The sequence below is a fragment of the Coturnix japonica genome, chromosome 7 (assembly GCF_001577835.2).
Source record: "Coturnix japonica isolate 7356 chromosome 7, Coturnix japonica 2.1, whole genome shotgun sequence".
Taxonomy (NCBI): domain Eukaryota; kingdom Metazoa; phylum Chordata; class Aves; order Galliformes; family Phasianidae; genus Coturnix; species Coturnix japonica.
In genome coordinates, this window is record NC_029522.1 from 23,517,459 (window position 1) to 23,540,122 (window position 22,664).

Below are 22,664 nucleotides of genomic sequence, written 5' to 3' on the forward strand. Positions count from 1 at the left end.
GTCCCCAGGATTTTGGATGCTTTTCGAGTTGGTGCTTGCAGCCGGCCGTGCTGTCTGTCAGCCAGCAGATGGACCTGTTCTCCAGGGATCAAACTGGCCTTGCTGGTTTTCTCTCTGCTGCCTGCGCAAAGAGTTCTTGAACTGCAGAGGGAAAAGCTCTGTGGCCAAAAGGAGCTTGGGACGCTATGGCAAAGCAAAGAATAATGATAATAATTGCAAACCATACTTAAAATTGCAGTGCTGAGGGAAGAGGTTGTGCGTGGCTGGGACTAAACAGGACCCATGGCATGGAATGTGCTGCGGGTGGGCCTGATGGGTGTGGGCTGAAGCTGTCAAGGAACTGGTAGCACAGCCCTGAACTGTCTGTGTGGAAAGCAAGCTTTCAGTGCTGGTCCAACTGACAGTTCAGTGGCAGTGCTTCCCTGCCTGCCAGCACGAATGCCCTGGCGTTAGCTGATTTCCACACCTTGGGCTGTGTATCCATGAGGGGCAGTGGTATACAGGCCCCGGAGTCTGCTCAGACTCCAAGGTGAGGAGCCCATTACAGAACAGGTAACTGAGCTTGGTGGTGCAGATAGGATGGGAGATGTGTCTTGGGCACAGCCCCAGCTACCTGTTTGGGGATAAAGGGGACGTTTTTTGTTTCCTGTGCTGCTCTGGGCGCATGGAATGATGTTGACAGGGATGGGGATGGGGGATGGGGGCATTCCTGCTCACCAAAATGTTGGGATAGGACTTCCCACTGCCTGGAGAGCTTTGAGGCTCAGATATTGTATCCCAAAGCACTGAGACTGATTTGGTGTAGCAGTTGGGTGCTCAGCATCATGGGCGCCAGATGGAGGCATTCAAGAATCACCAAGAGGCATGGTCTAGAGTGGTCATATGTGTTAGTTGATGATTGGACTGGATGATCTTACAGGTCTTTCCGACCTCAATGATTCTTTGACTCTACAACTCTCTCCCTTCATGGGTGGTGCAAATAAACAGCTAAAAAACTGCTGCTCATCAGTATGGATGCTCTAAGCTCAATCTTTCAAATTTACCACTGTCTTAGCTGAGTCCTCTGGGGTCCACAGCTTGCCTAAGCCATTGCCACCAGATCACCCTGCCCTATCAGACCCATAAGGCTGGGTTGAGCCCCCAGGCACAGCGTGCTGATGGCAGGGCAGGCACGCAGACGCTCTACGAGTGTCAGTCACGAGCTAACTGAATGCATAACTTTATTAAATAAATGCTTTGTCATGAGAAAAGACAAAGATCAAAGAGTAACATAAATTATAAGTTGAATAAATAGTATACAGCAATCTTCACTTTTTTAATAAAACGTGAGATTTTCTTTTTCTTTAAGTACAAAATGCTAAACAGAGCATTAAGCTCTTCTTCCATTGTCAGTTTTTCACAAACTGCTTTTTTTTTTCTTTTTTTTCTTTTTTTTTTTTTTTCCTTTTTCCCACCAGTAAGATTATGAGTTATTTCTTGTTTACTGGGAAAAAAAAAAAGCAAAAACAAAACAAAACAAAAAAGAACCCAAACACAACAAAAACGAAACAAAATAGGGGGGGGAAAAAAAAAGCAAAAAAAAATAAACAAAACAAAAACCAAACAAACAACCAGAGCTACCGTATGTATGTAAAGCTATAAAAAGCTACCGTAAAATGTGTAGTGAGTATTGCTTAAAGGTAAAACAAACGAACAAACAAAACGAAACAGGCAGGAAACTCGGAATCTGGTGTGTGAACGAGTGTGGTACAACGGTGGGTGATGTGTGCGGTGACATCTGTCCCGGTGGTGGCAGTGGTGGGCAGCTGGCGGGGCTGGGGATGGGGCACGGTGAGCAGGGCTCCTCGCCAGGGCCAGGACAGCGGTCTGGAAGCGAGGTGAGCTGTTGGTTGTTAAATATACAATGCTCCGTTTGGGAAGAACAAACAAAAACGAAAACAAACAAAACACTGGAAAAAAAAATTAAAAAAAAAAAAAAAGAAAAAAATATTTCATGGAGAAGGCAGAGAAAAAGAGAAGGGGGAAGAGAAAGAGAGCGGAGAAATAGTGCAAAATGCTCTTGTACTAGTGGTTTTCGAAGGCCACTGCAGTACAGACAAGGGGTAACCCAGCTGCTGAACATCTCACGGGAGATGTGGTCCAAGGACTGTCCTCACCCCTGCTCCAGCCTTTTCCAGCCCTGCAGCCACTGATGTGCAACATGGCCAGCACCTCCCCATGCGCCCTTCTCCCCGCAGCTCACCCAGCTCCCAGATGTGTCTGTTCTGGTTGTCCCACCACAAAAGGCAAAGCAGGTCCCTCCTCCTCTCTGCTGGAGGTGGTGATGTTTTGTCACCACCCAATGGATTCTGGCGCCTGTGAGTCCACAGCTGGGACCCACTTTGCACTGGGAGGCTGGAGAGTTTTCCTGCATCCCCTCCCAGTGTCATCATGGTGGCCATGCCGTGAGACCACCACCAAACTGCTCTGCACTCCCCCTGGGAGGTGAGTTTACCTCAAAATACGCGTTCCTTGTGGACCTGCCAACACACTCCCATTCCACCCACCCCTAGGCAGCACGGCTCCTTTCTCTGCAGCCAAAGGCTTTCAAGTTTTGGGAAATAAACAACAAAACAAACAAAAATAAACAAAAGCAAGAAGGAGAGGGAAGAAGAAAGGAGGTAGGGCACTGGGGAAGGTGGTACTGGCCTATAACATTGGGTTTTGTACTGGGACTGGCAATCTGAGGAGAGAGGACAGTGTTGATGGTGATCTGTTACCCTGGGGGTTGACACAGCTTCTCCACCTCCCACTATCTTCATCCCACCCTCCACCCAGCTTGATCTGACCTTGCTCCATTTGCCCCAGCCCCAGCTCCCCTCCAGCAACATGGCACAGGGGGTACCCCATCACCCCATTCCTGCATCCTTTTTTTCAGCAGGGGGAACAAGATCCACATATGGTGGCAATTCCCTCTTCTTTTCAGCAAGGGAAGGCACCTCACTCCCAGCTCCACTGGGTTTTCATGGAAGTCTGTTGGCAAAATCTGGGGGCCATCCAGTCCTGCCCTCCATTTAGACAAGCATCCTTGTGGGGTGCTCATGGGATTGATCCCATCCATGGGACACTACAGTGACGGCACTGAACCAGTGATGGGGAGAAGCTTCCAACAGAGCTCCTCAGCACCCAGTCCCCCTCATCCTGGCCCCACTGGTGCTGGGATCCCTCTCTTCTTCCATATCCAGTCCCAGGAGGCTCACACCAGCATTGGGGGACACACTGGCTGCATCCTCCCCCCAAGATCAGATGCATACTTCAGATGTCTCCATGTACACATTCATGTGCCAGGGCCATTATGCTCAGACCCCATGATTCATCTTTACTGCAGGATATCCTCCCAGCACAGCCATCACAGAGACCCTTGTCATGGGGAATTGAGTCCCAAAATCCAACATGGAAAATAAAAAAACCCAATGAAATAGTCAGGAAGGCAGCTGTCAGCTGTCCAAGCACACCCGAGGCAGTGGGTCTCCGCATTGCGGTGGCTGCTGTTGCTGAATGAGGATTTGGGTCCTGGGTTACACGTCCTGAGGACCTGTCGCAGAGCTCACTGCAGGTTTGCGAGTTGGCAGAGGGAGTCAGCTGTGGCAGACGTCAACAGTGTCCTCCTCAATGCAAAAGATGGAGACTGGTGTTCTCCTACCCTTAGGAAAGGCTATAATCCAGCCTTAACAAAAACCCAAGACAAAACAAAGTCTTTTTTTCTTCCCACTGGAGCAAACTATTCTTTTTTGGCTGTGAAGAAAAAAAATATCTCCATAGTTGGTCTTTGCCATGTCATTAAGGGTGGTGAAGGGTTTTGTCCCCAGTCCCCTTGTCCCAGTATATGCCTGCTTCACTCTGGGGAGTGGTGGAGCAACCATGGAGCTGACACAGATGGAACACCTCTATAACTCTCTTTCCTGCACAGCCTGGCAGCTCTCCCCCCTGCTTACACTGAAGCCCAGGCAAGGAGGAGAAGTCACATCTGTGCACATACATGCACACCACAAATACTTCCATACCCACATGGGTGACATTCAGAGTCTCACTTGTCCAAAACTCAGATTTCTGACCTCCCAAGTCTCAAGAGCTGCACTGAGAAGGGTATGTCTCCCTTCTGGATTGTTTCTTTTTGATGTTCACGAATACTGTGGGGAGTATTCATGCCGTTGCAGAAGCTTTGTGTCCCTCCCCAGCTCAACTCCAGGTGCGCAGTGAATCCTGCTCCTCCTCTTCCTCCTCTTCATCTTCCTCCCAGCATGGTCCAAACCTGCTTGGATCGGGATGGTCATTTAGGATGGAGATAAGATTGACTTGAATGCATCCCAGCGATAGAGGGAAGAAACTCCAGAGGAACAGAGCAAGGAGGGGAGATGCTGATGGCTGCAAGGTTTTCCCTCCAGGCCCTTTGGAAAATGACTAGCTAACCAAAAAAAAATCAAAAATAAAAAAATGAAAAATTAGCCCCGCCTGCAACCCCTACTAGAAAATCACCAACTTGGAGAGCTTTCTACATCGTCATGGGCTCTGCTTGGTGGCAGGGGTGCGCAGGCAGTGCAGGGAGAGGTGCGGGACGGCGGAGCACCCAAAGCTGGCTTGTCTCTGGCTCTGTCCTTTCCTTGCTGAGTCTTTGTTGTCAAGACACTGCTGTAGATTCCGAGTCCTCAGTCTCTTCAGGGTTTGTATTTCTCTTTTCTTCTTTCCTTTCCTTTCCTTTTCTTTTTTCCTTTTTCCTCCTTTTCTTTTCTTTTCTTTTCTTTTCTTTTCTTTTCTTTTCTTTTCTTTTCTTTTCTTTTCTTTTCTTTTCTTTTCTTTTCTTTTCTTTTCTTTTCTTTTCTTTTCTTTCTTTTTTTACTTTTCCTTTCTTCTCTTTTTTTTCTTTTCCTTTCTCCTTTTCCTTGTTCCTTATTTATCTTTTTTTCTTTTTTCTTTTTCCTCTCTTTCTCTTTTTTCTTTTCCTCTCTTTTATTCTTCTTACATGAGATGAAAGGAATCGGAGTCCTGGGGCGCAGGGAGGTGCGGAGGGGAGGGTGGGAGGGAGCCTGGGTGGGAGGTGATGGGGCGGAGGGAGGGGATGCGAATTCACTCCACGTTGCTGCTGTCAAATGCGTGACACTGCAGGTCTCCGCTCAGGTAGTCAGTCCCCGGCAGCTTCATGCCATATTTGTCCACACACCAACACAGCCCACGCTTCCGTCCCCGGGAAGGCTTGCACTGGGGAGAGAGACACAAGTGCAGAGATGAGGAGCTTGCCACCACCCTCCAGTGCCTCCTTTGTGCTTGGACTGAAGCTCAGCCTTGCACTTTGCTTCTTTTACTTCATCACCTCCACCTCCCAGCTTGGAGCTCGCCATTTCCTCCTACCCCACCAGCTCCTGCGGGATGCTAGACTCAGGCTGAAGATGCTTTGAGCCACCACCAAGGCCCACCCCCACCAACCATGCCTGGGGAGGCTTACTGCAATCTCCCCATTAGCTTAGCCCAGTGGAAAAAAAACCTCAATTCTCTCCATCTGGGGTTGTAATAGAATAAAGCCTTTCTGTGGGGGGAGTATCCATGCCTCTATGGGGATCTTACCTGCTTCCTCTTGTAGAATCCCTTTCGGTCGCAGTTGGGGAGGTGCACAGCGCGGGGGACCATCCTCTGGCTGCTCTTCAGCTCCTGCAGGGAGGCCTCCATGTGCCTGCGGCAAGGGCCCTGCGAGGGAGCAATGTGGTATGTTAGGAAGGGAGCCTAGAGCTGTGAACATCCCCTAGTCCCTCCTACTAATATCCCCTGCCAGAGGCACAAAGCCCTCCCGCAGCCCCCCTTCCATGGAGCAAAGTGGGCAGCACCCACCAGCTCAAACTCTTGCCGGAGCTCAGGGATGACCACGCGGGGATGTGCTGTGTTCTCCGCCATGCCCACAAACTTGGCCAAGGTCAGCTTCTTCCGGCGGTCCTTCTTCAGGGCCTCAGCTTTGAGGTCAGAGAGGCGGCCGTGCTTGGGTCGGTAGGCCTTGGGTGGGTAGGTCTCCTCCGTCATCTCCGATGTGGTTGGCTCCTCATGCTCACGGGATTCCCGTTCTGGAAGGAAAGGGACACAGAACTGTTAGGTCTCCAGCTGCTGACATGCGTTTGCTTGCCCAATACTGTACTCAAAAATGCCTATTGTACAGCCCTGATTTTATCCTATTTTTTGGGTCTTGGTGTGTATTTCATGTGATCCCAAGCTCAGGACAGAAAAGTATCTTCTGGGCATGGAGGAGCTGGGGGGGTCTAGAAAGCCACCAATACAAGGCCACCACTGTTTGCTGTGTTTCAGTAGAGAATGACTGGTTATCTGGATGGTTATCCCTCACCCAGAGCAGACTAGAGGGGACACAAAACGTGGGGGAGAAGTCCCTCTTTAGCAATGGCAGGAGGATTAAGCAATAAGCTCACATGTCAGCCTTGCAGATGCAAGAACAAAAGCCAGGGATGCTCAAAGACGAAAAGATTCCAAAGTCAAAGATTATCAATTAGCAAAGCTGCCACACTGCTGGACGGACACACTAGCAGTGATGCTGAAGACACTGACCAGAGTCCTCAGCCTGCAGTGACGTAGGTAAAGCCAGAGGCAATGCTGCAGAGTAACGCTGCCTGACCATAACTATCACTGATGATACCATGGGTAAGGGAGGAACACATTTAGGCTCTGCCTGTGGCCCCATGCACCCCCTGACATCGCCTCAGCATGACCTGCGCCGGATGGATGCAGTCAGGAGCCCCACACAGATATATATAGGAGAGAGCTGATGACAGTCTAAACTTAGCTGACTTGTGACCTTTAGTACAGCCACCAGAGTGAAAAACGGCTATATCTGGACTAAATCTGAATATGGTTTAAATCTCCTGAGGCTGCTGGTCTCCTGGCCCTTGGTTCCTGGGAGACCAGTACTGATGGGGACAGGCCAGTCGCTGGACTCCCACTTTTCAAAGCTGGGAAGCTTTCCATGGACATGTATTTACTAAAGTAGCCTCCTTTTTCTTTTTTATTCTTCCATAAGAATACAGGTTGATTGGCATACCAGACTCAGCACCCTCCTAACTACCCAATGCAATACAAATGACCCCAACCATCATTCTGGGGACTTGTACGTATCTCCAGGACAGGATCCTCTTGCCAATTTGCCCCATTACATTCATGTGCCCATATTTTTTGCCTTGTTGCAGGATTTCAAAGTCATTCCCTCTATGATAAGGAGATGATGGACAGGGGATAGGGAAGAGATTGATTATATTGGGAATGTACAGAGTGCAGCTGAAATGCACACTTTGCCACAAGATGCTGCTGCAGTCCAAGGTCTGAAAAGAACCATGAGACATCCTCAGTGAACAAGCCCTCCCACAGCAATGACACACTGCCTCTTCTGTCCCTAGAGCACCCCCTGGCACTGACTGCTAGGCATCTCCCTGGACTGCCCTTTGGTAGCAGGCAGCTCTACAGTAACACAACAGGTTGCAGCTCATTACCTGTGCAGTAGCAAACAAGAGAGGCACGGTTACCTGGACAGCCCTGAAATAACAAACAGGACACAGCAACGAGGATTCAGAGAAACAGCACAGAGTGTCCAGTCCCCTGGAATCGTGGTGCAACGGGTGTTTGCAGCGGCTTGTGTCCACTCATATGGTCAGCAACTTGAGCTTCTGCAAACACCTTGTTGCTCTGCTTCCCACAAGCTGCCAGCAAGCCAGAACAGGCTGGGAGCCAGGGGCTAACATGGAGCCCTTTTGGCAATGTCAGATGGGAAGCAAAGGAGCTCTTCACTCTGCAGAGGGAGGCAAGGGCTTCTGTATACTAAAAGCTGCCCAGCTCCTACCTGAGACCAGCTCTTCCGGCAGAGCAGAAGCAGCACATGGAACAGGCTCCTTTTGACTCCCTTTCCCTCCCTTCCCTAGAGGAAGCAACAGTGCCTTGTTTAGGTCTTTACCTCCCAGTGAGAACTCCACAGATCCCTTTTCTCTGCCCTCTGGTGATTTTTAACCTAATTTCCTCCAGCAACAAGGCTGAAGCTCATACACCTGTCCATATGTTCCCTAATTGGATACTAACAAGCCAATTTTGACAAATTGAAGGGCAGAGGTCCCTGACATACAAACTCCTGACAAGCTCTGGGCAGATGGTAAGAGACCTGAGGGGGTTGGCAGAGTTGGGGCAGCACTGACTACCCTCAGTCCCTCCCTTGCCCCTCAGCCATCTGACCTGCATCAACCTGCAGCCACTCCATGTCACTAAGACCATGTCAGCATCTCCAAAGAATCATCCACCAGCCCATCCTTACCCACTGGCTCATTCCTCAGCCACCACCTGCCACACAAGACAGGTGCACGGCAGGCAGCATTGACACCAATGTGTGTCTGCACCCAAGGAGATGCCAGTGGGAAGAACACCCAGTTTCCCTGAAGGAGACCTAATTGCATCAGTCTGAGACTCAGGAAGGAGGCGGGAGTTTCTACTCACTGTCAGCATCTGGTCTGATGCGTGGCCCCTTCTTGCCTACAGCCAGGGCCAACTCCCATCTACCCTGCCAACCTGGTAGCTGGGGTGCGGGCAGACTGTGTGCAGCAGCAGGGTGTATTACGCCTCTCAGTCTCAGCTCAGTGGGCAGCAGGAGATGGGTGCGTCTTACCACTATCATCCCTTCTCCACACCCCTCGGGAGGAGGTCACTGCTCAGCAGATGCCCCAGTTCATACAGGTGAGATTAAGATGTCTTAATTCATACAGGTTCCCCATCAGCCCCAGGAGGCAGAAGGTACCCTTAGCTGAGTGTGGGCTGTCCTATGCCCTAGGAGCTGAAGGCTTAGCATCAGGGCTGGCCAGGACAAGTTCTGTAGCAGTTCTTCCCTCCAGGAACTATTTCTACCCTTCCAGTGTAACAGGGACACAGAACAGCAAAATATTGGTCACAGGGAAGCCACAAATTCTTTCTGCTTCCCTCAGCAGTCACCGACTGGGACAGCCTGTGCACCCCCTCACACCTGGCCCCAAACCAGCCCTATAACTCGTGCTCCAGAGATTCTGAACACATGTGAAGCCCACACAGTGTGCACGTGGGTGTGTGAGAATGCTGCCTCCCTGCCCATTTGCACTGCAGAGCTGAGCAGGAAGTGTTTTCCAAATGACTGGGAGGCTTGAATTTTTGTAACAGATTTCCATTGGTTTCTGGCAGGAAGGTAGGAAAAGTACCTATTGACTGCTGCTGCTAATGGTCCGTGCTCATTACATCCACAGGCTGCTGTTAGGGAACTTGCTGTCCTGTTCAAAAACTGGAAAAAAAAGGACGTGCGCCCAAGAAGTGCAGGCACAACCATTGCCTCCAATCTTGCTCAACAATTACTATCATGATTATTTACAGCACAAGCACTAATATAATACACCATTTAATCAGGAAGGTGCTAAAGAAAGATGTAACAGGGATCTTAGTTAAACTTCAGCATGGGAACAACAGCATTTCTCCATCCTCTCTATCCTTTCTGCTGCTCCTTCCGGCTGGGCAGCATAAAGCAGCTTCCCTCAGCTGCTTCTGAAAGCAGCATCAAAACTTGCAGGTCATGATCATACCTATTTTTCTTTAGATCGGATTTTACCTGTGAATTCTGAGCTCAGGTCTCTGGCTGGTAATAATTCACTTTATGTATTTCCCCTATTTGCCCCCACTCCCGACCCACACTAAAACTGAGGATGGGCAAGCAAGTTCTCCAGACTGCACTTCCATCTGTGACCAAGAGAAGAAAGTATAAATTCCTCCTTTGGCATATGGGGACAGTGTTTGCATTTCCAATGGACATGCAGGAATGGGATGCAGAGCAGGAGTGTCAGCTCATCTTGCGCCCTTTGGCAGCCAGAGAGCACAACTGAGCAAAAGCATTCCTGAGCTCCCCAGAGTCCACAGAGACCAGCCCATTCACCACCCTAACGAAGAAAAGTTCATTTACATTCCCACAGCAGGCAGAACTTACAGCGTGGCAATGAATGACCCCCAGCCCTGCCTGGATGAGCACAGAGCTGACTCCGGCACAATGCCCAGGGCTGGGGTCACTGCTGCGGACCACCGCCCGGTGAAGTCAGGCAGTGATGTCAGGACTCCACTGCGGCCATCCAACCAAGGAGGAGGAGCAGCCAGGGCCAGGGATGCAGGCTGCAGCCAGTCCCTCCACCAGCCCGGGGCGTTGGCTGCAGGAGAGCCAGCTGCAAAGCGCTTTGGACTTTTGATGAACTTTTGTGCTTTTGTGGGGGTTCAGAGCATGCTGGTGATGCTTGAAGGCGATGAGAGACTGGGAGGAGGCACCACACACTGAGAAGGGCTGGAAAACAGCAGCCTGGCTTGGAAAGGACAAGCTCTGCTGATGGCCATCCCACCTCCTCTGAGTCCACAACACGTGCAACAAGCATTTACAACAGACCTGACACAGAGGCTTTTGGATGACTAAATGCTATGTCTAGGTCAACTGTGGGGATACTGCACCCACCAAACTGCAAAAAGCCCCATCATTTGGCTACAGTGCTGATTTTAGGGTGGAACATAGCATTTCTGGAGGCCCCATCTCTCCTCCTGTGACTCCATTGGTCTCACTTAAGCTGAAGTGAGAAAGGTAAATCCCATCCCCTCTTCAGTATGGGTCTATCTGCAGATTATGATGCAGCTCTCATGGGAGGCTGTGCCAAACTGTCTTGCATATACAGGTGCGCTGTTAAGAAAACCCAGTCTCTATTTCCTTCACTGAGAATTAGCCAAAGAGCTGTGAAAATAAGCAAATTACCTTTGTGACCTGCTGACTGATGCAAGGAAGTCTTCAGTAGTCAAAACACTGTGAAGCTCCCACAAAAAAAATGCATAGACCACAGCCTAAAAACCACAGATGCTTTTGTAAAAGAGCCCTGTGTGTCTTGGTGCCTTAAATCCCTATGACAACATGAAGAATATCTCTAGGACCTCTCTTTCTTGTGCTACAGAGGCAAGATTTAAAAGAAGTCTATGGCTCAGTGGGACCAAGCTCAGGGAGGGGATGGAGAAGCAGCCAGACGGCTAGAAGTACTCAATCCCAGGTTAAGACTTATCTCATTTTATTAAGCTGAGACCCAGCAGGATGCTCAGGGACACCTGAAGAGCCCTGGACACAGATGGCAAAGGGATGTACTACACTGGGGCTTTTTTTCTCTCAAGTTATTGCTTGGGCTTTGCTGAAATAGCCTGGAAGACCAGCTCTTTTCTCAGGAGATTAATGTCTCAGCAGAAACCTGTGGATGCAGATTCTGCTGCATCAGCCAGGGCTCACCTGCAGAGCGTGAATATCAGGTGCTTGGGCTGCCCCCAGGTTCACACAGGATTCATGGGAAAGGGAGATCATTGTCCTGATGACCTTGGTGTCCTCACACAAAGCTGGATGGAGGAGAAATGCAGCTCAGCATGTGGGAAGAAGCTCTCAAGGGAACCAGCTCATGATCAGTTCTGCTATGGAAGCACAGGGCCTATCTGTAGGAACGGATCTCCGGGTCAGCACTAGTTCTCTGCACTGCCAGCAAATGCCAAAGAGGTGGGAAAAGTAAAGCTGTGGCAGCTAGATGCACACAGAAGGATCAGTGCAGCTGTGTGCCAAATGATACTTCCCTGAGCTGACTTTCTTTGCTGCAGCCACAAAGTAAAACTCCCTGGGAGCAACTCTCCAGAGCAAGTAGAAAAGCAGGTTTGGATATGGAGAGCTCCATGACAACATTTCCTTCCCTACACGTGCTAGCTGTTAGTTCAGCAGGCTCCAAGCATCCACACAGTGCTGGAAGAGCTGGGCTTGGGTCTCAGCTGGTGAGATGGGCAATTACTGGCCTAAGATGCAGAAGCAATGACTGGGGCTCACCAAGAGGTGGTGTCTTTGATTTGGCTCTTTCTCTCCAGAGAGCTCTCAAATCTGACTGAGGTCAGTTCCCAACACAGGCTTAAGAGTTTGCACTGTGTATACAAGGCACACAAAGCTGGGGGGAGGGCTTGTGGTTAACAGTGTGATCAAATCTGTGGTTCGCAGTGGCAATCCAATCATTTCTGCTAAGGTGCAACCTAAAATACCCAACAAGTAACTAGGTTAGGAAACTTTCTAGTCTTTTCCTCCTAAAAAAATGAGCAAACATCCATCCATCTCAATTAGGTAACGTTGATGTGCACCATCTTGAAAATTGCAGGCACTCTGCTTCTAGATAGCTGCTTGTATCAGCCTGACATTTCCTGAACAAAGTTTTCTGCCAGGGAAGTGAACTGGCAGGTGGAGAGGAAGGAAGTATTTCAGGATCAGATTTACATCAAAAAGCTCCTGTAGCTGATGCGTTGATGATAGGAAGATAAAACATATTTCCTTCACATCATCTGGAGTCTGCAGATGTTTCCCATTCCATATGCTGAAGCTGCAGAAGAATCTGAGAGATGAATTGAAGAATGATCCAGAGAAATCTAAATAAATCATCTTGCAACACCACAGTGACCAAGATATACTTTTTCTTCCTGGAAAGGATGAAATCATTGAGTCTTTCTTAGTCTTGTATGCTTTCCAACAAATCCACCCTAGTGGCAGATTCCACTGGTTGCAATAAAAGAATCGAAGAAGATACCATGCTGCCAAGGAACTAAAAGCAGAAAAGAGTGAAGAAGGAAAATTCAGGGAAGGCTGCATGAATGTCTCTGTGTAACTGATGGTAAAAGTGAAGAAAATCTGGAGAAGCTCCTGACAAACATCATTCAACTGTTTGCTGACAGTTTCTCCAAGAGGCTTAGCTGTGGCAAAAAAGAAAGGAAATCCCTTCATGGAAAACAAAAGTGCTTTCACATCTTCTGAATGAAAACAAAAGGGACTGAACTGCTCATCTGGCTACCAGCTGAGACGACCTGAAAAGCAACTGCTGCTGGGGGTTTTCTTCCAACCCTACACACCTCCTTCCTCATAAGGATGAGAAAGCCAAGCCTTTTGCCTCCCTCTAGAAGGAGGTGAAGGTGTGTTAGATGGAATCTGGAGATGCACCTGTTTGAGGCGCTGAATGAGAACTGGTCAAACCCCACAAATATTTCACACGTGCAGCTATGACTGCAACCTCCCGCTGAGCCTGGATGAGTTTCTAGGACTTCAGCCTGACTTTCACAGCTCTGCCTTAAACCAGATGGAAAAGATCCGTGAGATCATTCATTGCTCATCTCTGTGTCAGCACCAGATGACACATCGTCACATGTACTGTCCGACCTGACTTTTATGAGCTCAAGTGATGAGATTTCCACCTCTGCCCTCAGGCCTCCCTTCTGCTTCCTCAGTGGCTCCCTCTATCAGAAAGCCAGGTTGGGTAGGCCTCGTTGGGTAGGGCTTGCCATTACTTCATCTCTCCATTCACCTAAGAAGTATCACAAAACAGTACCCAAAGTTTGATGTTCACACTCTGACAATACTGCTAAGAAATTTGCTCAAGCCTGACCTCAACTGCTGATCTTGCCCCTCCTTGCCATCTGCCTCCCTGCACTGTACTGTGGCATAACCCAAACGATTTCTCTTGGTCTATCAGTATGCAAAGATGCTTTTCAGTGTTAAAAAACAACAAGATTTCCTCAATGGAGCAAAGTGTACAGGATACAGTATACAGGCCTCCATTTTGGGGGCTGAAACTTAGGTCACTCTAATGGGTCTTGAGTTTTCCCAGAACTAATTCCTTGTTGCACTCTGCTGCTTTTTTTTTCCCCTCACAACTTCAAGCCTCCCTATCTGTTATAAAATGAAAGAACCAAATACTGAAATGGCTATGAAGTGATGCAGTAAAAATTGCCCCACTTCTGCTATTTCTTCTGGAAAGCAGGAGCCACAAATGAAAGGGAATCTTACAGCTACATGGATGTCTACTGTGATTGCTACACTCTTTGTTTTTTCACTTTTCCTGCATCTCTTTTAAATTAAAAAGTGAAAGCCAGGTTCCATCACCATTCACTGGCTTAATTACTAGGATTTCATCATTAGTCCAATACACAACGTCTAATTTCTTAAGCAAGAATAATGAAAGAGTCTGTAGATTCAATTATCTTCAGAGGGCAACTTCCATTCAGACTGGAAAAAAAGAAAATATTTATACTGTTTAAAAAATAAGATTATATATATATAACATATATATATATAATATATATATATATGACTATCAGTCAACTTTTCCCCTACTATTACCTTTAAGATACATTCCTACTCTTGTTTAGCTGGAGGATCATTTCCTTAAGTATCTGTCAGGATTACCTTCTCCCCCTTCGATAGCAACCAGACAAGCTATCTCTATCAACATAACAATTATCTCCATCAGTGAACCAGCTGTGTCCATCCAGCAAGCAAACAAGCCTAACTCTGCAATAACAGCCCTCAAGGCAAGCAGCTTTTAAATGCTTTCCAATCCTACAACAGTATCTCTAGGTTTTTCTCTTCAGTCTTTCCAGGACTGAGGTAGCTGGCTCCCACCGAGGGGATTAGGTGCCTACGTTGCTCTGGGTCTCAGTCATGAGAAAAAGGTACACGGCATCTTTCAGGATCAAGCCTTGCTTGGGAATGATGTGCAGCCAGTGGAGCTTAGGTCTTGCTGCAAATGTAGCTTGGGGCAGGCGTGACCCTCCAACCAGAAGCTGGTGGCTATGTGAGATGGACTGAAGGGCAGTTTGCACACTTGTCCTGGAAACATCATAAGCTGACAGCAGATCCTCCAAAACATTCTGAGAAATGGCTTACTTGAGAGCAAACTTGCCTACATCAAACCACTGATTCCCAAGTTTCTGCAAACACATTATGCTGGCTCCTGCTAGGATTAACTGCGAGCAGGTGGATTGACATAAACACTAAGGGGTCCCCTTAGATCACTACCATCAAAGAGCCACTTCAAAAACAACATCTTGCTGAGAGTTGCCTTGGCTACACAGCTGAAGGAACAGAAAGAGAGTGTTTGGTGGGGGAGCAGTGGGGAGGCGACAGGGGATTTCACTACTTTCTCATCAGATGTGATGTGACCCTTCCCAGACAGGCTGACACACAGTGTAACCTGTGCCTGGTGATCTGCAGTGGCATCCCCGGGGCCTGGGAGTTTGAGCACAGCTGCTCTGTGGCCTCCCAGCCTCCAACACATACCCCTGAGGACACGCAGCCTGGAGGTTGCCCTCTCCTCCTTGCAGCAGAGCATCCTTGTGCTTTTTTGTTACACCTGTCCTGAGGATATAAACAGATCATACTGATCTTTTTCCTTTCTACCTGTAAAAAGCCTCTTGACTACCGTGGTTATTATGCAGGCTGCTAGGGAAACCAAAATCTCTGTGTCATCTTTGATCTCTGCATGCACCCTATCTTCCTGCTGCTTGCTCCTCCTCAGCACTGGAGGTTACTTTTCCTGTCCTCAGCTTGCCGCATCTCACCAAACTTGCCATCTTTTCCCAATTCAGGTCTCATTTCCCAGCTTCCCAAAGGCCACATTTTGCCACCTTGGCAAAGAGAAGCTTGCAGACTCCCAGCACCAATCACCACAGCCCCCTGCATGTGTTCTCCAGTCCTGGCATGGGGCAGGAGATGGATGGACAGGCAGAAGGGAGGTGGATGGACAGCCCTCAGCAAGCCACAGCCTGTCCACACCTTCACTGGGGTATCTCCAGTTACTCAGGCCGTTAGAGTACTTTACACAGACTTAGTCCCTCCAGAAAATGCAGCCCACATCCAAGCATGGCATGTGAGCTCAGTTCCATCCAGCTGGCACAGAGAACTATCTTGCCTCTATCTCCCCTTACCTCCTGTTGATATGCTCACCTGCTGCATCTCATCTCTCAGTCCTCTGTGGGAGAAAGGGGTAGGCAGCTCTGTGTGTCAGTATCTGATCTTTATGGCCAGATACCCATGTTCTAGTCATTAAGCAGAACCACGTAAGAGAGATCTATGCGTGCTTCCAGAAAACCATTCTGCCCCCAGAGACAAAAATGCTGCGTGTGTGTTTGCACACATTAAATGTTTGTGCAGGCGTGTGTGGGTGTGTGAACATGGGTACATGTATGTGTATGTTCACATGCGTATCTTCCCTGTGCATAATAACTCTGCTGCTCGGCAGCCCACGTTGAGGGGCAGGTGTGCTCAAACCGAACTCTCCTTTCATTTATGTCTGACCTTGAATTAGCACTACTAAGTGCCTGGGAAAAAATACAGGCAAGATTTGCCATGCCACGGGCCGTTTTATCTGCTCTGTGTTGGTGCAAGTGAAAAACAAGTCACAACATTTCTCTGCAGCTTCTCCTCTGCTCCCAGCCTTCCCAGTTTGGGTAACGAGCACTGGGAGCCACCACTGCCATAAAAACTTGGCTCAGAGCCGCTCAGTGCAGCGAGCAGAGCTCGCAGCGGACGTTAGGAGGAAGCAGAGCACCGTGCTCTGCGTGCAAGTAGAACCGACTCACTGCTTCTCCTCCTCCCTGCTGTACCGACACGCGTGTGCCAAACGTGTGCCAGGCACGGGATGCTGGTACGCGAGCACTGACGGCAGGAGGCACACTGCCTGCCTCCAGCATCCCTCCTAGCTGCAGAGCCTCCCATGTAAGGCCAGCCCAGGCACTGTAGGCAGTGGTACTGCTCCAGGCGGGCTCCCTGGGAGCTGGTCCAGGCTGACAGCCGTGCGCGGGAGCTTGGAGTAGCTCCATCGCTCGCGCACGCACGCACGCACAGAGCCACGTCTCTGCTCCGGTGAACTTTGCTGGCACCAGGCAGGAATTTCGTTTGGATCAGCTACTTAATATTCTCGCTCCTTCCTTACAAACCCAGGCTGCCGAAATGTCTCCAGCCAAGGCCCCTCCTTTCCTGTTTGAACCACCCCACCAGTCCCACCCCCGTAAATGCACACCACAGAAACCCAGTTTTCTTGCTGGCACCTGGTGGATTCCACCTTTTCTTTTTTTCTTTTCTTAAATATATTGCTATTGTTGATACTTCAGATGAGAAGAAAAATGGCGTTTTTCCTGTTTTGGACAGGAGGCTTTGCAGGCCTGTTGTGTAGCTTTTGCCTTGACAGGTTGGAAGCTCTTTGCACAAAGGACTCTGTGCTTAGCTCTGAACCCCAATCCCATAGCTGCTGCCCACCCCAAAACCCTGTGTCCACATCCTGCATCGCCAAGCCAAGGGAGGGGGAAGAGAAGCAGGGTGGGGAACGTGTAGGGCTGGATGAGGGACTGCACCCAATGCGAGCTGCAGGAAACCTGGGCTCTGCAGCCCTCCTCCTCCTCCTGCTTCCAGCTGACGCAGCAAAGACAATTTTCTTAACGCTAATTCTGCACCCCCCCCCACCCCCCTCCCTTCCCCTCCTGGTTATCATTGGCTCACGGTTTCGTGGGGAAACCTGCCAAGTCTCGCTTGCTTTCTAGAAAGAGAAGGAACAGCAGAGGAGAAGGAAATATTTGACAACCTTTGTTTTTCCACCAGCCCGTTCGGGGCGGCAGGCTGCGCTCAGTGCCCCGTGCTCCCAGCGCTCGGCCTGACCTTGCTGTGTCAGCAGGAGGAAGTCTGGCGGGAGCACAGGGCAGCGGAATGGAAAGACGCGGTGAGTTTCAAACAAAACCTAAACCAAACAGAGCAAACCCAGAATCCTGAAGCTTGTGCCATAAATGAAGCTCATTCATGGGTTTTCTTTTTTTTTTTTTTTTACCAGGAACGTCAATTACAGCACAGCAGTGGTGTTTGGCTTTCGGTAAAGGACAGTGTCTGGCTGCTGTGCCAGCCAGGACTACAGGGACCGTCCTGTCACTACCTACACATCAGCCTACTTAAAACAAGCATTACCAAAACCCTTTAATCCTACATTTGCTTTCATTTCCGACCCATTCGCCAGCCAGCAGCACATCCTGCATAGCGTTCCTCAGCACCGCTGTGCCCAGCTCACAGAAGAGGAAACTGAGGCACAGTGCCCGGGAGCATCCTGTCCCCACGCAAAACATCTGCTCAGCAGCAGAGCCAAGCCCAGCCTCCAGCCCTGCGCTCCTGCACTGTTCTCCTTGCGCCTCCACCTTGGCTATAAGGAGGAAAGCATCTGTGATTTTCAGCTCAGCCAGCACGAGCGCAGAAATAGATAGAAATGCAGTTAGATCTTGTCCTCACTACTGTCCCGTCGCTCATTTTGCAGAGTGATGATTCTTTCTCAGCAGTTCACAGCTCAGGGCCAATTTTGGTCACTGATAGATCGGAGGGCCCGGCCAGCTCCCCCTGCACACAGTCCTTGTGCTGCTGGCCAAACTGGCAGAGGCCGGAGAGTTCAAGTCAAACTTAATTTCTTTCCTTGCCCCGTTGCTTAGGAACACGCCTATGAAAATATACTTTGTTCTCACACGCTACCAGCCGAATGCCAAGAGAGTTTTTTTCCTTCTCCCATCCTCAGGAATTCCTGATTTATTTTTTATTTATGTATTTCTTTTTATTTTTGGCAAAGCTGAGGAGAAACCTGCCACTCTGCCTCCTGCAAAGCCTCCCCCATTGGAGCGCAACCAAAGCCCACTGAAATGAGCCCCTGTGGCACTTGGGGAGTACAAGCTCAAAGCTCAGGTGGTGCCAGCAGTGGTTTTGCAACGAACCTGCACCTTCTGTCCTACTGCCCTCCTTGTACTTTCCAATGGATCTCCCACCCCAAGCTAACCAAAAGCAGCAATGTTACCAGGGGACCAGGCACGCTCTGCATGCAGAGCACCTGCTAAAGGACCAGACTCCTTGGGCAAGTGAAACACATGCAAGAGGCCGAGAGACAAAGCTTTGTTGGGTACTTCAGTCTGCACGGGGCACCCTGGCTATGTGTGCAAGGCTCAGCTCTGCTCTCACTGCAGGACTCGCTGTCCCAAGCACATTGCCTCCCAGACATACGGCCGAGGTAAATAAACACAGCGGGTGACACGCTGCGGGATGCTCTGCATAGCTCATCTGGGAGTAGGTTCTGCGCTGCCTCCTGCGCTCCTGGATAGGAAAGGGGGTCCTGTCTTCCTGATCTGCTCCCCATACACCCAGTGGTTCTTGCTCCATCCAAGTTCCCTTCAGAAGGCCGAGCTCAGCTTTGCTGTTTCTGGTCAGTTTTAGGGGAGGATGGATACTTTTTGTCATTTGGTGCAGGGAAAGCGATAAGTCGATGTATAAAGACATTGTGTTTGCTCCAAAGGATGGTGCATAACTGCACAAGTAGAAATACGGAAAAAATACTAAACACATCAAGATTTATTATGTGCTGGAAAGGAAAAGCGGACTCTCATTGTGCTGGTTCAAGCAGCAGCTTGCTAACAAGCAAAAATGACGTTTTCCTGGACCAAAATGACTTGGGGAGCCTTGGTTCTGCTTTTTTTTCCCTCTTTTTTTTTTTTGCCAAGCGGTTTCCTGGGTCCCTTTGACACCTCCCTGCCCCCCTGGATGCCATGGCAGAAACACAGAAGTGCTGCGTAGGGGGAACCAACCCTGAAGCAGCCACAGATCCTGCAGCAAGCACCCGAATGAAGCAGCACTTGCGTTCGTGCTTTTGTCACGTGCAAGGTGCAAGCATTTCAGCTTGGCTTTGCGCTACTGCTACCATGCCAGCCTTCATACTTGCTTTTAATGTGTTCTTTCTGGCTGTTAGCTACACTGTCATTCTTTTTTGCATTTGGATTCCTTGTTCCTAATGCACCTGCTCTTTTCACCTCTCAGCACTAAAGCCCTTTGCCCAACAAAAATGTCCAGCAGCAGGCAACCAGGAGCAGGCTGCAATGAGGTGAAAGACGGAGTCTGAGCACCAAAGCTGGAGGGTTTGGGGGATGTAAGGGGTGCCTTGCCCAAAGGGATCCCCCGGAGCTCAAGCTGCGGGGCCCGACAGCAAGGTAGAGAGGAAGGGGGTCAAGGAGAGGGCAAGGATGGAGATGAAGGAGAGGTGGAAAGGATTCAGCTGGGATAGGACTTGGATGCAACTGGGAAGTGGGGGAAGAAAACCCTCCTAGGGATGGGTCAACCCGGAGGCGAAAGACAGGGTGATGTGGGATGATGCAACAGGAGATTCAGCCAGGGCATGGATGGGTAAAATGGCACTAAGGTATGGAAGGGCAGCTGAGAGGATGATAAAAGAGCTGGGGGGCGAAAGAGCAATCAGAATGATGGGAAAGTAACTGGGAAAGCAGCTGGGAAAGCAGTAAAGCAATAGAAGGATGGTAGAACAACCAAGGGAAGCGATAGTGGTGGAGAGCAGCTGGGAAGCTGGAAAAGCAACTGGGGGCTTGGGAAGCTGATGTAAGAGTGGGGAGAGGAAGGAATGAGGAAATAGAAGTAAGGATGGAAGAGCTGCCAGGGGATGTGAGAAAGAGAGGGAGAAGTGGGTTCAATGCGGCTGAAAGGATGGCAAAACAGCTGGTGGTGGTGGTGTAGGGGGATGGAAGAGCAGCCAGAAAGAACACGGTGGGGAGGGGGAAAGGAAGAAAAGCTGGGGATGAAAAGAGGGCAGAAGGACGGCAAACAGCTGGAAAGGTGGAAAAGCGAGCGAGGGGCACAGAAGAGCACCTGGAACGCTGGAAAACGCAGCCGGAAGGATGGGAAAACGGCCGGCGGGGGCAGGGAAGAGCAAAGCGGAGGGAGGGAGTGGAAAAGCAAGCGGAAAGCTGGAAAGGGAGCAGCCGGGAGGGCGGAAAAGCAAAGCGGGAGGGTACGGAAGCGCTCCCGGAAGAGGGAAAAGCAGGCGGGGATGGGGGGGAGGGGGGCAGCGGGAGGATGGGCGCGGAGGGGAGCGGCGGTTCGGCCGCGGGGCACTCACCGGCCTTGGCTTGCTCGCGGTAGCTCTTCTCGCTGAGGCAGACGGCGGTGCCGTGGAGCAGGGCGTGCAGCGGCTTCTCCTCGCCCTGGCGGGGCAGGCAGCGGAGCCCTCGGGCGCAGCGCTCGGTGTAGACGCCGCAGGGCTGCCCGGCGGGCAGGGCGCAGGTGAGGCAGCAGCCGCAGCCCGGCTCCTTTACCAGCTCGCAGCCAAGCGGCGGAGGAGGGCACAGAGACAGAGCTTTGCCGTCGCACGGTTCGCATTGAACGAAGGAGCCCAGGCACCGCGAGAGCCCCGGGCAGGCGCCCAGCAGCACCAGGAGCCGCAGCAGCATCGCGGCTGGGGGATGGATGCTGCGGGACGGGGCGCGGGGCTGCCGCCGGCGGGGGCGGGGGACGGCTGCTTCCCGCTTGGCCCCTCCGGGAAGGGGGGAAGGAAAAAAAAAAAGAAAGGAAGAAAGAAAGAAAACTGGAGAGTCTAAAAAAGCAAAGGGGCTGAAAGCGCAGCCCCTGCTTGCGGGCACCCCAGGCTGAGGGTTATTCTCGGGGTGCGAGAGCCGCCCGCTTTTCTTTTGGCTGTGGGAGAGGGTCTACGTTTGCTTTGGGTCTTTTTCTTTCTTTTTTCGCCTGGAAATGGGGAATTGCACGGCGATCCGCGGGAGCGCAGAAAGAGAAAGGGAGGGGAGGAGGAGGGAAAGGGAGAGAAGGTTGCACGGGGAGCTGCAGCCTACAGGTTGCAGGGGTTGGGGAGTGGGATGGGACCGCACACACACACACACGCACCCAAAGGGATGGGAGGAGGCAGGTTGGGAAGGGAGCAAAGTTCCTTGAAACACAGCGTCCTGCTCTTATGGCATCAAAGCGGTCAGGAGGGGAAAAAAGGAATAATAATAAAAAAAGAAGAGCGCAAGAGAAGGAAGAGGGGATGCAAAGCTCCCCTTCCCTCCCCCTTCTTCTGCAGGAGGAGGAGAAGTCTCTCCCGACGCAGCGAGCTGCTGGGAAGCGTGGTATGAAGCAAAGTGGTGTTTCGATCGGCTCTGTTCAACCCTCTTGCTTTCCTCTTCCAAGGTTTGAAAAATAAAATTAAAAAAATAATAATAAAGCGGAGAAAGAGAAAAAAAAGCCCCCCAAAATGGCAGAAAAAAGGGGAAAAAATTAAAAAAAAAAAAGGGAAAAAAAAAAGAAGTTTTCTGCAAAATTGAAATGTTTGGTTGGAAAGTCTGCAGAGGAGCGTTAAAAAACGGGGAGAAAGAGGGAAGGGAAAAAAAAAAAAAAAAAGGAAAAAAAAAAAATCCACTTTGTAGATCTCCCAACACTTTTCCCCTGGAGAAGTTTCTAAAGAGACTGAATACTGCAGAACAGGCTGTCTTTTAAATAGACTGCCCCTGGCTGCCTGCCAGCCCCTAGCTGCAATTTGAGATCCCAATGACACCTCAGCTTGACTGGGTGCCAGCAGCCAGGGCCCTATCAGTGCACACTCGAGCCGGTGGGGGTGGGGTGCTCAGCTTCTGACTTCTGGGCTTCAAACCCCGGGCAGTGATCAAGGATAATATTATGAGGAGAGACAAGGGGTGGAGGAGGAGGAGGGGGAAGGGGAAGGCGAGGATGGGGAGAGGAGAGGCAGGGGGAAAAAATAGTTGGGATCTGCACTGTTTTAAATATATATATATTTATTTAAATACATATGTGGATATATAAAAGGAGAAAAAAAAAAATTGTTGCAGTTGGTTTGCAGGGCATCTGGGTGGGAGAGCTGTGAGTTCAGGGAGGTAGGGAGACGTTGCATCTGCAGGGCTTGCTGGTGAGACTGATTGAAGTCTTGCTGGTGAGAGGGGGACTTCTGTGCCCTGCCCGGGACCCTCAGAAAGTG

At 50.2% G+C, this 22,664-nt stretch overlaps 1 protein-coding gene across 1 annotated transcript; it reads right to left on the reverse strand.

The window, feature by feature from the left end:
• Positions 1–1,195: 1,195 nt before the first annotated feature.
• IGFBP5 (insulin like growth factor binding protein 5) lies at positions 1,196–22,148 on the reverse strand. The gene is made up of 4 exons (XM_015868794.2): positions 20,799–22,148; positions 5,860–6,086; positions 5,599–5,718; positions 1,196–5,235 (listed from the first exon to the last, which is right to left on the reverse strand). The coding sequence occupies exons 1-4, from the start codon at positions 21,127–21,129 to the stop codon at positions 5,104–5,106; spliced, it is 810 nt and encodes a 269-aa protein (XP_015724280.1). The 5' UTR covers positions 21,130–22,148; the 3' UTR covers positions 1,196–5,103.
• Between the last annotated feature and the right edge of the window lie 516 nt (positions 22,149–22,664).

Coding starts and splice junctions, on each gene's coding strand:
- IGFBP5 (XM_015868794.2), bottom strand. CDS start 21,129: ATGCTGCTGCGGCTCCTGGTGCTGCTGGGCGCCTGCCCGGGGCTCTCG. Junction 5,719..5,859: donor TCCGGCAAGAGTTTGAGCTG/GTGGGTGCTGCC, acceptor GCTCCCTCGCAG/GGCCCTTGCCGCAGGCACAT. Junction 5,236..5,598: donor GATTCTACAAGAGGAAGCAG/GTAAGATCCCCA, acceptor CTCTCTCCCCAG/TGCAAGCCTTCCCGGGGACG.